A 14374-nucleotide genomic window follows, 5' to 3' on the forward strand; every position below is an offset into this window, starting at 1 on the left:
CACAATATTGTTTTCTTCAAATTATTACATTTGCCTCTCACCAGGCTCTGGTTATTATGTACAAGTAAACATATATCCAACTATAAGATTGCAGCCTACATCAAATTTTAATATTTCCAAAATATTAGAAATATATTCTTTTATATTATTTATTTTTATAACCTAGGGTAGAGAATAAATTGAAATTAAATAAATAAGTAAAATACCAAACTTTTGCACTTATTTGAAAATTGAACGGGCAGAGAATAATATAACACCACAATTATTTATGTTATTAATAAGATAAACTTGCTTTAAATATTGTATAAAAAGATAGTTACTAACCTGGAACCTCTAGAAAGTGGCATTAAGTTACAGAAGTAGTATAAAACAGACAAGATTAAATTGCATATGACATCTGTCTCCTAAATAAAATAAAATAAAATGTATTTATTTTATTAAATTTATATTCTGCCCACCTTGCTAAAATCAGCAACACAGTTCCCCCCCCCCCCCCAAATTAAATGTGATGATGAAAATAGGCTTAGAACCACAAATCACATCTGGGTGACAATCTATGGCCCATTTGTGGTCCATTTTTAAAGATATTTATGGAACGAAGTTGGAGATTGGAAATTTCTGCCCGTTTGCCTATTACTCTATTCCAATCCCCTTAAAATCAACCACAAAATGTTTTCCCAAAGGACACTTTTGGTCTATTTTTCAGATAGGGATATGGGAAACTTGGCTTGGTTCCTAGAAGCTTTCACTTTCTTTCTTACAATGGAATTCTTGGGGGGGGGCAGAAAAAATGGTTTTCTCTCCTTCCTGTGACTCTTTTTACATAACAGTTTCCGTATACTCTCCGAAAAAATGGGAAACTGAACTAAACCCCCACACCCTCAAAGTTTGTCTACTAAATCTACTTAAATATTTCCTGTCTACTAGCTTTTAAAATAAATAATTAAAAAGTCATTACCCTAGGTTCTGCAGACAAAAGATGTGTTTTTCCTTTCATAGTTAAATCTTTATAAAGAGCATCTATTTCTGTATGATAAAGTTGTGTTCTTGCTTCTGTTGTCTGTGTCTCAACTGAAAACAAAAGATTACCAATCCTGCAAGATATGTGAGAAAGAGAGTGCTTCAAAAAATAGAAAGGACTTCACATTGTTCAAACACACATAAAAATGTCAAGATTACTAAAGCAACAAACAATATTTGACTTTGCTGAATTCTTTTTACTGTCCAAAATATCTTTAAATAATTATCCATGAACCTTGCAACATAAAAGACTAAAGAAAAAGAACAGCAGCAAAGTTTTATGTATTGACATATCTATGATTTGTGATGGGTGTAACCCAGACATGAAAACAGAATATCAGAACTTTTGCATGTCAGGCTATCCCATAATTTATCATCATGTTCATGAGCTTATATACAAAGCTGACATTTTATGTTCTCCTTTAATAAAATTTCAGAAATATGTTAAAAAGTAGCTTCTGTAATTTACTATATAAATTTACTGTACTATATTACTATATAAATTACTATAAAGTTATTAAAAAAAGTAAAAGCAATACAATGAAAGAAAAAAGGAATAACAAAATTAATGAGCAAATAGTAAAGAAGTAAATCTAGCATTTATTTTAAAATGACCTATTTGCTAATTTACTTGTTTATTATAGTTCATATTTCTAAACCATGCATTCCCTAAAGAGGGTTACAAACCAGAAACGTACCAGAACAAAACTAAATTCTAATTTATTCTTCTTTCTGGTCATGATAGAAAAGAAAAGAAATGAAGCGGTGGAAATGCATCTATCACATGTTTTGTATAGGATTGTGCACTAATCTCTGAAGGAGGATTTTCTGTCTTATTTATTTAGCATATGGCATGTCATACATGGAGTAGCAATATATATTAACATTTCACCTAGAACACAGTAAAATAGATCTAAATGTTGAAAAGATCTATGTTCAAATACCAAACTCTAGATCATGTAACCATTGAAGAGCAGCATCATTTATATTTAAAAAAATCAAATACTGGACTGATATATACCCTCTGCTTATAGCCGGTCAGTGTCTTATGTAAACTGATTTGCATCATTATAACTACACTGCTATACACCAATGAACATACACTAGATAATACAAAAAGACTCTATGGGTTCTAATGTACTTATTGAATAGGAAAGTTAAAAACTATAAATAAGATCTAGTCTACACAATTCTGATGCATAAACAAGAAGCTAAATGGACAGTGACCTCCTGACAATGTCAGACTTGCATAAAATGCTAAAAGTACCTGAGTAAAGCAATTAGATTTAGATTTAGATTTAGATTTTAATAGCATTTATAGGCCGCCCTTTTCCCTGAGGGGACTCAGGGCGGCTTACAATAATAAAGGAAGGGGAGTGAAGACAAAACATAAAAAGAAATGTGCAATAACTGAAAAATACTAAAAACACAACATTCTCTCAGCATTCGGGAGGGGCGGAAGAGTTTATCCCCAGGCCTGACGGGCTAGCCAGATCTTGAGGGCTGTACGGAAGGCCTGGACTGTGGTCAGGGTACGAATCTCCACGGGGAGATTGTTCCATAGCGTCGGAGCAGCAACTGAGAAGGCTCTCCTCCGGGTAGTCGCCAGTCGGCACTGACTGGCGGATTAAAATTCAGAAAGTCCAGCTTTGCAGATAAATGATATTTTAGTATCTTTTAAACCTCTCTGAAATCCAGGCTTCAATTGATTGACATGCTAATTAAAATAAAGATCTGTATGTCATAATATAAAAGAAAGACTTACCTGTTTCCTGTTAAAGTAATAGTAAATCCATCATGTTCCTTTCCTGGATTTTTGAGGCTTGGGACTTTGGTGTGGATGGTAAAACCATCTCTTGTTTTACTATTAAGCTGCTTTACAAAAATGCCAAAAGAAATGTTCAAAATAGATTGAAATGTTCTTATACTACATAATGCAAATTACAACAATACCAAAAGGATAGGGTTTATTTCCCTAGCTAGTGCATCATCTCAGTGCCAGAGATGTTCACTTGCTATGCCAGGAGATATTTAAAAGAGTAGAAAGTTTCCTATGTTAGGACTAGACTCATCCTAGACAAGATATAGTTAATGCCTGTAAACTTCTTTTAAAGACACTCTGCAAGGGACTTCTAGCAAGAGAAATTGCTATCTAGCAAGAAGAAATAAAGAGAAAATAAAATAAATGATCCCACTCAGCTTGGCTTTCAACCCCACTTTCTGGTCCTTCCATCACATGGATATATTATGTTGTAAGTTCAAATGGTTGCAGAAAGAGTGGTCATTTAGATATAGATATTATTTATTAATCAAATTTGCTTACAGATCTCCTACTATCAGACTGCTCCCCTGTAATCTGCTTTTGTCAGTGGTTTCTTTCTTCAAAGAAAATAACTGTCTTTCTTTTTTTAAAAAAAACAACCACAATGTATTTGTTAAACAGCTTTGTTTGTAATATACAGTAGTTATCACATTTCTTATTTACTATAAAGCCCAAATTTTTAGATGCATGGACTTCAACTCCCAGAATTCCCTAGCCTGGGAATTCTGGGAGTTGAAGTCCATGCATCTGGACTGGGAGTTGAAATCCACACATCTGAAAGTTGGGCTCTATAGTAAATGAGAAATATGGTAACTACTGTATACTTTCACATCTGAAAGTGCTGGGATTGAGAAACACTGGTATAAAGCCAAAAAGTAACAGTCAAAGGAAATAACAATAACGTATAAGTTAAAACAAATTTTTGCCCTCCCAGGCCACCAGAAGCATTCTGCAGTGCTCTGCATGGTCTGTTTTCACCAAAACTGGACTCAAAAATGGGCACATTTTTGGCCTGCAAAGTGCTTCTGGGGGAGCCCCCCCTCCCAAAAAAGTGACGGAAGACTTGGGAGCCCAAAAACGGGCCCATTTTTGGTGAAGACGGGCCATGTGGAACACTGCAGATTGCTTCTGGGGGCCTCGGAGGGCAAAAATGCAATGCAGAGGGCTTGGAGTCCAAAAACAGGCCCGTTTTTGGCAAAAATGGGCTGTGTGGAACACTGCAGAGTGCTTCTGGGGGCCAGGGAGGGCGAAAACGTGACACACACACACAGACAAAAAATTTTTTCCCCTCCTGTAAATTTAGGTGTGTCTTATAGTCAATTGCGTCTTATAGTCCGAAAAATACATTATAACATAATGGCAAGTTTTAAGATTTAATTTCTACAGTTATGTTTGATCTAATTTCTAATATTAATAAAAATAGGTTAAAGAGAAAAATACCTTCATAATTGGAAGAAGATCTTCTACCTTATGTACCTGCTCCAATGCTTCACGAACTTCCAATAGTTCCTTGTGGTTATTACCACTAAAATAGATTTTAGCACAATTTCATCATGAGATTCTATTTACATTTATTTAGCATGAAAACAGGATACATCATAAAATATTTCTCAGATTACCTTATGTTTATTACTAAACATTTTTTCACACTTTTAATCCATAGTTTTTGAATTCCTTAATTTTTCTCTCTATTTTCCCATATACTTTCTTTAGCTGGTCTTTTTCTTTTGGCCAACCTAAGAATATTTTCCCCATTTTCTACCCTGTTCTTTTATATCTCTCTTTCCACCCCATTGTTTAAAATTCACTGAATCTTGATATTTGCATACATGCTCTTGCAACTAAGTCTTTGATCTCTAACAGTTGGGATTTTTTTTCATAATATTTATCTCACTTTATTCAGATGATATATATATATATATACACAGCCAGAATGCATGTATTGATATATACACATACAGGGCATCTAGTCTTGAAATGCTTTATAAATAACAAAAATTGCTATAAAATTGCAAGAAAAAAATGTGTACCTATGATAAACAAGGATCCTGTCTTTGATAAAATGAAGTATCTTGTCAAAATACTCTGTGTATCTCATGTTAATAAACTGGCCCCTGTAGATACAAATATTTTTAAATGGATGTTAAAGATAGATTAAAGAGATCATTCATACATGAATAATTAAAGGACATGCACAATATTTATACATGACACTGGATTATGAACTGTGCTCTCAAGAGGTTTTTTTTTCCAATACCTACTTGCTATGAAATCTGGAGTATATGAACAATAAAATATTCCGAGCCTTTACAAAACTCACTTTTAATTTATTCTTAATTATCTTTGTATATGAATCAAGGTTGAACAGTAATATGGTAAGAGGAGAAAATTATGAACAATTATTCATAAAATGAATGTAAATTTATTCTCCATTTATATTAAATTTGTAATCTAAATGCAAGTTATACATAATCATTGTATTTAATTCATAAAAGAAGTCTCTTTTGCAATGAGCATTACTCCTAGGTAATATATTTTAATAATGCCGAGTTTGAATTCTAAACTATGAGAATAATATAAAGCTATTTAATCTCAGAAGAATTTTAAAGTTACCTTGAAAGAACCAATCCTAATAAAATCCCTTTGGATGGCAGGTCATTATTTAAGAGTGCAACCAAGATGCTTTACATATGACTGAAAGATTAACCCCCCATCCCACCCCAACAATCCTCAGAAGGCATTTATTTATCTATTTGTTTCCAGAATGGTTAAGCTGTCCCATTCCAGATTATTCTGGACAGTTTTATAAACTACAACATTGTACAAAATAATCACAGCAGTAAAAATAGCAAACATTCAGGGAGAAAAAAATCCTTCTGTTCTGTTTATAACTGAAGCCGTGAGTAATCTCCCTCCCTCCACTGAAAGGTAGCACCACTCCACTCAGAATAAAAGATGAAAATAATTCAGCATCAGGATAGCTGAACATCATAGCCACTCAGTTGCTACAGTGCTTTCTGAAGCATCATAAAACCAGATTAAACTTTTAAACTATCAAAGATAGAAACCTTTTGTTACCCTAAAAATAAAATTAGTTTGGACCACCCATAAGCAATATTTCCACAGTCATGGAATGCCAGATAGGGTTTTTTGTACTAGATGGATTACTCTTAGAGGATTCAAAAATTGTCTGTTCTTCAAATTCCCCCAAATAAGCAAAGCTAGTGAAAGCAAATACTTCTCAGTATTTCTGGAAAAAGCAAAAAGTTTGCCAGCCTATATATATAAAACACGGTCCAAACACCTGTAATTGACCATAGTGTGGCCTGGTCTTTCCTGCACTTCTCTGGGGATGCTCCAGCATGGAATCCTGTTTTGTTTTGAAGGAGAGGTGGGGACATATAATGATAAAACTATTCTTAGATGGTGAGGCCCTGTTGAGGCATTATTCTATAGAGATACTATTACTATTTTAGGAGCTACTTTCAATGTAGGAAAAATTACCACCTCAGCACTTTTGAAAGACATGAGGATTATTGATTTGATTCCAGAATAACATACAGTAGTTACTGTACCTCTTGATCCTCTGGACAAAGGAAGGGACTATATTTTGTTTTACAATATATTAAATATAAAATATAATAAAAGAAAAATATGTAAGGCCAATTTTAAAATCCTAATCTTTATATTGTGAATTAGCCTAATATAGAATAAATGATTCTTTTACAGCATATGAAGTAAACAAAATTTCACTGAAACATCATACCTGATAAGATTGATGTGATTATTAAAACCTCTGCTAAGGCTTTGAGCTGGTATTTGGTCTAACCATAGCACTGGCTGGTCTGGATCAGCTATCCTGCAAAGACAAACTGTGTTACTCTCATTAAAGATTATATCAAGTCACATCCAAGTTGACATTTTTATTGCTTCTTTCCAACTACAATATTGAGCTAGCTTCTAGAATAGGCTGCATAAGATTAAATTAGAGAGCTAAATTATAGTTCAAGCCATTTTAGTGTTAATAAACAGTTGATTGTGACTGTGAACATAAAACAACCTAACTATAAATCATGAATGCAACCCAAATGTCTCATCTAGCTCCTCTCCATTGTCCCTCAATGGTTATGATTTTTTAATGAGAATTTACCTTGACCTCCTCCCACCACAAATAAAAATATATAAATCAAGCTGTGTGTATGTATAGAACTGGGAACTAAATAAATCCTAAACATGCCAACATACTCCACAAAGAAAAGCACCAGCTGAGGGGAAATTAAGTTAGTTCAATTGAGTGCATTCATAAGTATAAACTTGTTATACTGCTAAAACAGTATTATCCTATAAGAATAACTTTGCTGGAGCCAAGTGTAATTTATTTTAGTACAAATTAAGTGTTCCGTAGTGGCAACCAGTTACCTCTGGAAAGCTCACAATTATGAAGGTATTATTTCTCTATCTCTGTTTTCCTGAGACTGGTTTTCAGAAGTGCACTGCTTCTAGTTCTAGAATAATTTGATAAACCTCTACAATGGCCCTTTTCTAAACTAAAGAACTCTAAACTACCCAATCTTCCCCCAAGAAGATTGAAAATCTCATTGTCCTTTCATTTGTCTCTTTTCTGAATTTTCTTTCCAATTTTTTTTAAAGTATACTAACCAGAACTAATGAAATAGAAACCACACAGAAACTGGGTAAGGTAAACTTCCTCAGTCTACTGTATCTTTACTTTTACAAAACTTAAGACTGCTTAGCTAGAATTCCTGATAGTGATAATCAGCAAAATTCATGAGTATCAATTTAATATATTTGAAGACTGTAGAAACTGTTTGGAGGGGCACTTTGCAAAACATCTCTATATTTCTTAAAAGTTTGGCGAGGCCCATTTCTAGTTTTCTAGGAATGTCTGTGCATTACACTGAAGATGCTTCCCTTGTAACTGCCACTCCATTTCACCACAGCACCTTTCCAAATAGTTTGCACAGTCCTAATCGATGTTCTCCTTTATTACCGTCTCCATTTCACAGCAATGTCGAACATATCTCTCCATTGCATCAGCTTGGTTTTTCCATTCATCCGCACCTTTGAGTTTACCCAAGTTCGCTGTACAGCTTGCATTACTTCTAGCACCGCTAGCCCCATTGCTGAAGAACAAACAAAGTAGGCATAAGTTCAGCCCACTCACATTTATTCTCTTCATATATTGAATTGCACCAATTTTTGAATCTCAGGCCTGCTGTGTTCAGTGAGGTTAACATCCAGCTCAGATTGTAATTTAAGAGAAACAATGAAATACATGATAGCTGGTGTTGGATATCACTGGGCATAGCTGCCTCAATAGATTTGATACATAGAAATGACAGCTTGTAAATACTTGAATATTTTTGCATAATCTCTGAATGAACTGCTCTACAAGTTGGAGGAAAGTATGTTTTATAATTCTATATTTTAAAATAGACAACTGTGATAGCAAGAGAAATGATGTTCAGATTATATTTTCCTAGCTTACCTCTATGCATTCTCTTGTTTGGGAGAAATCCAACAGTCTCATATTGCATTAATGAACCCAAATGATTAGCTACACATATCATCTCTTGCACTGAGGACTTATAGTTTTCAAATTTTTGAAGCTGCACATCTCTAAAATTATAACAGAGTTTATATGAAATATCAAGAGGGTTTCTATGAAGTCATAAACAGATAGTAAATATTAGGAATTAACCACATTAGAAACAAGGTGCAAGACCACTGACTGTCACCAAAGTAGAAGGTTTTTTTGGCAATGTTCTTATTTATGAATATAGAATGTCGTCATCTACACTAAACAATCATTTTTTCCGCAGTCGTCTGAACTTACCACAAGTGGTATTTGAAACTAGTCTTCATACTTATGATGGTTGCAGAGACCCCCTGGTCATGAAATCATGATCTGGGCATTCAGTGACACCATTATGATGTGGCAGCGTCCCACAGTCACATGACTGCCACTTGGAACCTTCACTGCTGGCTTTTGACAAGCAAAGTCAACAGGAAAACCAGCAGGAGGTAGCAAATGGCAAGCACATGATGTTGCACTTAATGACATCAGAAGATTTGCTTACAACAGCAACTGGAACTGCTAGAATTGCTGTGGCTAAGCAATGTGGTCATATGACATTGTGCTTTATGATCCTATCATCATTTAGTAATGGAAATTCCAGTCCAAATGCCAGTCATTAAGTGAGGATTGCCTATATATTAATAATTGTCTAGCTAGACAGTTCAGTACTGTTATCTGAGATTGTTTCTTTACTATCAGGATCTTGCTTAGTCCTGCAGACTAAAGGAGTTTCAACAGCCACACATTCTTCAAACAAGCATGCAAAGCTCTCAATTTTCAAGTGCTATGTTGCTGCCAATGGATAAGAAGCTGCTTGAAAAACTATTTCACAAGCTCTGAATGAAAGAAGGTCAGCTTGTTTTCTGTGACAGTTTCATCAACAGGTTATAAACAAAGGTGTGTGTGTGTGTGTGTGTGTGTGTGTGTGTGTGTGTGTGTGTTCCAATATAGAGATATTTGATATTCCAACATAGAGATATACCTGATCTTCATTTCAACAATACTAATACAGGGATAAAAAAAATATCATGCACCTTTTACATTGTGTAGACTAAGTTAAACAAACATAATACGCAAATCTTGCGTCTGGACAAAGTAAGTACACCCTTACATTTATCACTACTTCAAATATCTAAAATTAGAATCAAGTGAACCAGATTAGATGCAAATCATTAGAAAGATTAGGTGAAGTGCCTGTCTCATTTACACTTCAGACATTTAGCTTGATTTTCCCTTTGTTGTTGAAGTGTGTGGTATCACAATGCTTAGTTCAAGAGATTGTCTGAGGTCTTCAGAAAGAAGGTTGTAAATGTTTAGGGGTCTGGGAAGGGATTAGAAAGATGGCCAAACAATTGGACATTTATCATTCCACTATCCAGAAAATTTCATCTGCAAGTAGAAATTATTTCAAACAACCACCAATCTGTCAGGTCATCACAGCAAGTTCAACCTGCAAGATGCTGAAAGAAGTCTCTAAGCACCCTAGAATTACATTATGTAATCTTATGGATAAACCTTGCCATTACTGATGTCAAGGAACCTAAGTCTACCATTAGAAAGAAGTTGCACAAATTAGATCTATATGGGAGGTGTGCCAAGAAGAAAACTTTGCTGCCCAGAAAGAACACCAAGGCAAGACTGAAGTTTGTTCATGAACACTTATGTAAAGATCAGGACTTCCAGAATAATGCACTGTGGAAAGAAAGGCAAAGTTATTTAGCCACAGTCCAAAAAACATGTTTGGTGAAAACAAAAGATAGCATTTTACCAGAAATATTACTAACTATAAAGCATGGTGGTGGAAATGTTATAGTTTGGAGCACCAAACTATATACCAAGGAATGCCTGGGGACGGGGGGAGAAATGGTTGATTCTCAAATGGTCAAAATTAACCTAACCTAAATCCAAGATGCTATGGGGTGGTTTGAAATAGGCTATCTATGCAAGAAACCCTTCAAATGTCACACAGCTTAAAAAAAATTCTTCCCAGTCAATGCCAGAGACTGTAGACCATTGTTTCTCAACATTGGCAGCTTGAAGATGTTTGGACATCAACTCCCAGAAACATTGCTGTAGACAGTTATAAGAAATGCCAATTGGAGGTTGTTTTTGCCAAAGGGGGAAATTCCAGGCATTAAGATTAAGAGTGTACTCATTTTTTCCACAGAAGGAAATGCCATATCTGTTAATTATTTGTTCAATAAATGATTGCAAAATCAATTTTTCATAGTTTCATGTTTGGAATCTCTAAAGTTATTGACATAATTTATTTTGGAAACAAGAAATAGCAGCTATTATTGCTTTTGTAAAATTGTATTCAATTGAGCATGGCTGAAAAAAAGAATGTTTCAAATTCTTCTTCCTAGATTTTACATGAAACAGAAAACCATGGAATTCTACAAGCTTAAAAACAAGAATGCATAAAGATATACGCCTGTTGCTCTAGATTAAACATTTAAACATTTCTAGCACAGCCTGGTAACAAAATAGCACTTTAATCACTCACTTTATATTTGGTTGTAGGCCTGGCTGTTCTTCATAGTCTTCTATCAAAAAAGGAAGATTCTTGACCCAGTGGTCTTTAAACTTCCCAGGAAGATCTGCATCTATGTTGTATTCTGTAACTGGAATATCAAGATGGGCATGGAGATAGCGAGAATATTCTGTGGAGAAAATGAGATATATTTTCTCTAATAATTTCTCCAAAAGACCTCCATGTGAAATTCAGCTGATTTATCCTCCTTCTCTCTCCCGCAAAAATTAAAGCAAGGCAATATGGTTCGTACTCATTTTATTAACATTTTAATGCCATATTTGGATATTTTCCCCAAACAACAGGCCTGTTAATTTTCAAAGTGGCAGACAGTTTTATACAGTTGGCAAGAAACTAACCGCTTGCATGATTTGTGAAGATCAAACAGTTGCTAGTGGTGGTTCTCCACTCAAAATGTACTTCTATAGCCAAGCTTTTTAACTGATGCCTTAGCTTCTTTTCATCTATATGTTAATAATTCCAATTGTCTTAAATTGTTTTATCTGCTTTGGAGGTTTTGTCAATCGCTCAGTCTTTGAAGTAAAAAAAATTGAATAGTTGCAGTAATACAAATTTCTAAGTAAAACATCCCATGAATGGAAAAAATATTAGAAAAATGGCCAGGAAGATGATTTCATTTCTGGAAGATGATTTCATTTCTCTGGTAGTTTAGTTCTTTATTAGTCACTAACCAGAAATATGTTAAGTTGACAAAGTAATTAAACCATTTCTGTTTCAAATAAAATAAAATAAGGGCATAACATTATTAACTAGATCACAGCAGCAAACGAAGAATGCCTTTTATTTTCAAAAAGTGTCCATAAAATCCCATGGTTAAATATACAGAGATTTGTGTAAAAACATTAATTATATTGTTATCAGCAACTTACCCCTGAAGTATTTCACTTTCAAATATTCTGTGCTGACTGTTTGACCAGGCAAGGGATCATTTAGCATAACTTTAGTCTGAGCTTTGATTCCTTCATAAAATTGGCCCATGGCAACATGACTGAGACCTTTCATATACTGACATACTTCATTATATGGCTCTATTTGAAGACACCTCTAGAACATTGAAAAGGGACAATAAATCCAAGACATGAGTAACATTTCAAATCCATCAAGTACAATTTCTTCTCTTCTTCTTTTTTTAAAAAGTTTTTTTCCCCAGGAAGCTATTTCAACAAGGCTATTTTTCTGTTCATTTAAACGTAATACGTTCATTTTTAACGTAATTATAGGTCGCTTGGCTCCAGGTTGCTTGTAGGTAATTTAACATAATTGTAGGTCACTTGGCTTAAGGAGCATCTCCTCCAGGTAGAATATGTGTAGTCTATGCATGAAGGGGAGAATGATAGAGGCCCCACCCCCATATAAAGGGAAAGGGAATATGGATACAGAGGCACACCTTCTCTGTTAAGGCTACACACTCTGGGACACCTGCCCTTCTGCAAAGAGAGCAAGTGACATTTAAGTGATATTTATAAACTGGGTTATGCTTCCCCACTCCAGACTGAGCTACATATGGTGTAGAAATGCCAAATTGGTGCCTGGAGTCTATCAGGGTCTGGATGAAATAAAACAAACTAAGATCCTATTCAGAAAAAATTGTTATCTGTCAATAAACTTCTGGGCAATCTGGTGGCATTGGTGCCAGGAATTACTGTGTGGCGTTCTGCTCCCTTTGAAAGAGGTTGCAGGTAGTCCTCGACTTACAACAATTGAGCCCAACATTTTTGTTAAGTGAGACATGTGTTAAGTGAGTTTTGCCCCATTTTACAATCTTTCTCACCACAATTGTTTGAATCATTGCAGTTAATAAGTTAGTAGCCCGGTTGTTAAGTGAATTTGGCTTCCCAATTTACTTTGCTTGTCAGGAGGTTGGAAAAGAGGATCACATAACTTTGGGACCACCGCAATGGTCATAAATATGAATCAGTTGCCAAACATCCGAATTTTAATCACATGATCATGGGGATGCTGTGAAGGTCTTAAGTGTCAAAAATGGTCATAAGTCATTTTTTCCAGTGCTGTTGTAACTTTGAACAGTCACTAAGTGAACTGTTGTAAGTTGAGGACCTGTATTTGTGACTTTGGGGTTCTTTTGGAATCACAGCTCTTTCTTAGATGGCAGAATGTAGCCATGGCTAGAAAAGGCCTTGCCCAGTGCCACTTGTACATTACTTATAACTCCAAGTAGACTAAGATGCCTTGGTGATAATAACTCACACTTCATCACTACTTGGCTAGACTATTGTGATGTGTTCTCTAGGAAGATACCTTTGGAGAGGCATCAGTAGCTGCAGGTAGTGGAGAATACAGCAGCCAGATTGATTATGAATCAAATCAAATCCAATAGGCTAATATCAATTTTGGTTCTTATCATCTTTTGCAGTTTCTCCAAAGGGATGTTATAAACAAACATGACAGAACTTTTATAATATACTCCAATTTTGCCAACTTTACCTTAAAGTTTTTCAATGCTTCATCCAAGCTTCCATGATGATAAAACATATTTCCTTTAAGTTGTATTGTCTGGACATGATTTTGATTAAGCATCAATGCCTTCTGAAAATTTTCAGCTGCAGCTTCAAAGTTACCAAGTTCTCTAATTATTTTATTGAGCAATTAGATAAAAAAGCAACAGCAAATTAGTACTTTTATCTAGCAAATTTTTAAAATGGGATTTATTAAAATAGGGCTTAAAATAATCAATATTATGATTATTAAAAAGTTATATGATATAATGTTCGACAGAAAAACTATAACATTTGAGACATCTAGCAAGCATTGCACCCTTGCTCAAAAATGCCCCTTTCCATAAACCCAATTTGTGAATGCTTTATTGGGTTGTCTCTCCCCACCCCAACTGGAGAAACATTAAAGTGAAGAGAATTTTGAAGCTGCTTACCGATAAGCCTGGCCCAGACTTTTGTAGGCATCTATGAAGTCTGATTTCTGCTTCAGGGCTTCTTTAAATATCTCAATAGCTTCCTGTGAAAAGCACAACACAGAACTACTTCCATTATTTCTATTCACCTTTTAGAATGAGTGAGTGAGTACATACATATTGGATGAAAGATCTGGACAATTACTTTCTGACAGGAATTATTAGGAAGATTATAATTCCTGTTATATATACTATGTATGAATTAATTTGAATAAAAAGCAAACCATTTCAAAATATTCAGTTTTTTAGAACCTGTGTGAAACCATATCATGCAAGCATTATAAGACAGAGTACAAGACTAGTATCTATCATGTAGTCTAGCAACCACATAGTAAACTTAACAACGAACTAAAATTAGACAACAGCCTATGTGATAAAAAAGATAGACTTCTAAATTTATCTGTCAGAAATATTTTAATAGCGTCCCTCAGGCCCAAAAATAGAGATGAC

The 14374-nt window shown here is 34.6% G+C and overlaps 1 protein-coding gene across 4 annotated transcripts in view; it reads right to left on the minus strand.

Annotated features, from left to right (window-relative positions):
* Positions 1 to 14374, minus strand: part of TTC13 (tetratricopeptide repeat domain 13) — a 31995-nt gene that overhangs the window by 2274 nt on the left and 15347 nt on the right. For 2 of the 4 annotated variants that reach the window (XR_015697000.1, XM_087718112.1), the window contains exons 9-20: positions 13886 to 13968; positions 13441 to 13582; positions 11865 to 12039; positions 10948 to 11104; positions 8352 to 8482; positions 7854 to 7986; positions 6609 to 6701; positions 4873 to 4956; positions 4283 to 4367; positions 2786 to 2895; positions 959 to 1094; positions 325 to 404 (exon numbers count right to left, since the gene is read on the minus strand). Coding sequence is in view for 3 of the 4 variants with exons in the window: in XM_087718112.1 (XP_087574238.1) it covers positions 325 to 404; positions 959 to 1094; positions 2786 to 2895; positions 4283 to 4367; positions 4873 to 4956; positions 6609 to 6701; positions 7854 to 7986; positions 8352 to 8482; positions 10948 to 11104; positions 11865 to 12039; positions 13441 to 13582; positions 13886 to 13968 (1409 nt within the window). In the remaining variant the exon portion in view is untranslated. The remainder of the gene's footprint in view (positions 1 to 324; positions 405 to 958; positions 1095 to 2785; positions 2896 to 4282; positions 4368 to 4872; positions 4957 to 6608; positions 6702 to 7853; positions 7987 to 8351; positions 8483 to 10947; positions 11105 to 11864; positions 12040 to 13440; positions 13583 to 13885; positions 13969 to 14374) is intronic. The other 2 variants (XM_087718113.1, XM_087718114.1) reach the window with 2 other exon arrangements.

This window comes from Thamnophis sirtalis, unplaced genomic scaffold (genome assembly GCF_051295495.1).
Source record: "Thamnophis sirtalis isolate CommonGarterSnake01/CBP01778 unplaced genomic scaffold, rThaSir2_p1.2 scaffold_6, whole genome shotgun sequence".
Classification (NCBI taxonomy): Eukaryota; Metazoa; Chordata; class Lepidosauria; order Squamata; family Natricidae; genus Thamnophis; species Thamnophis sirtalis.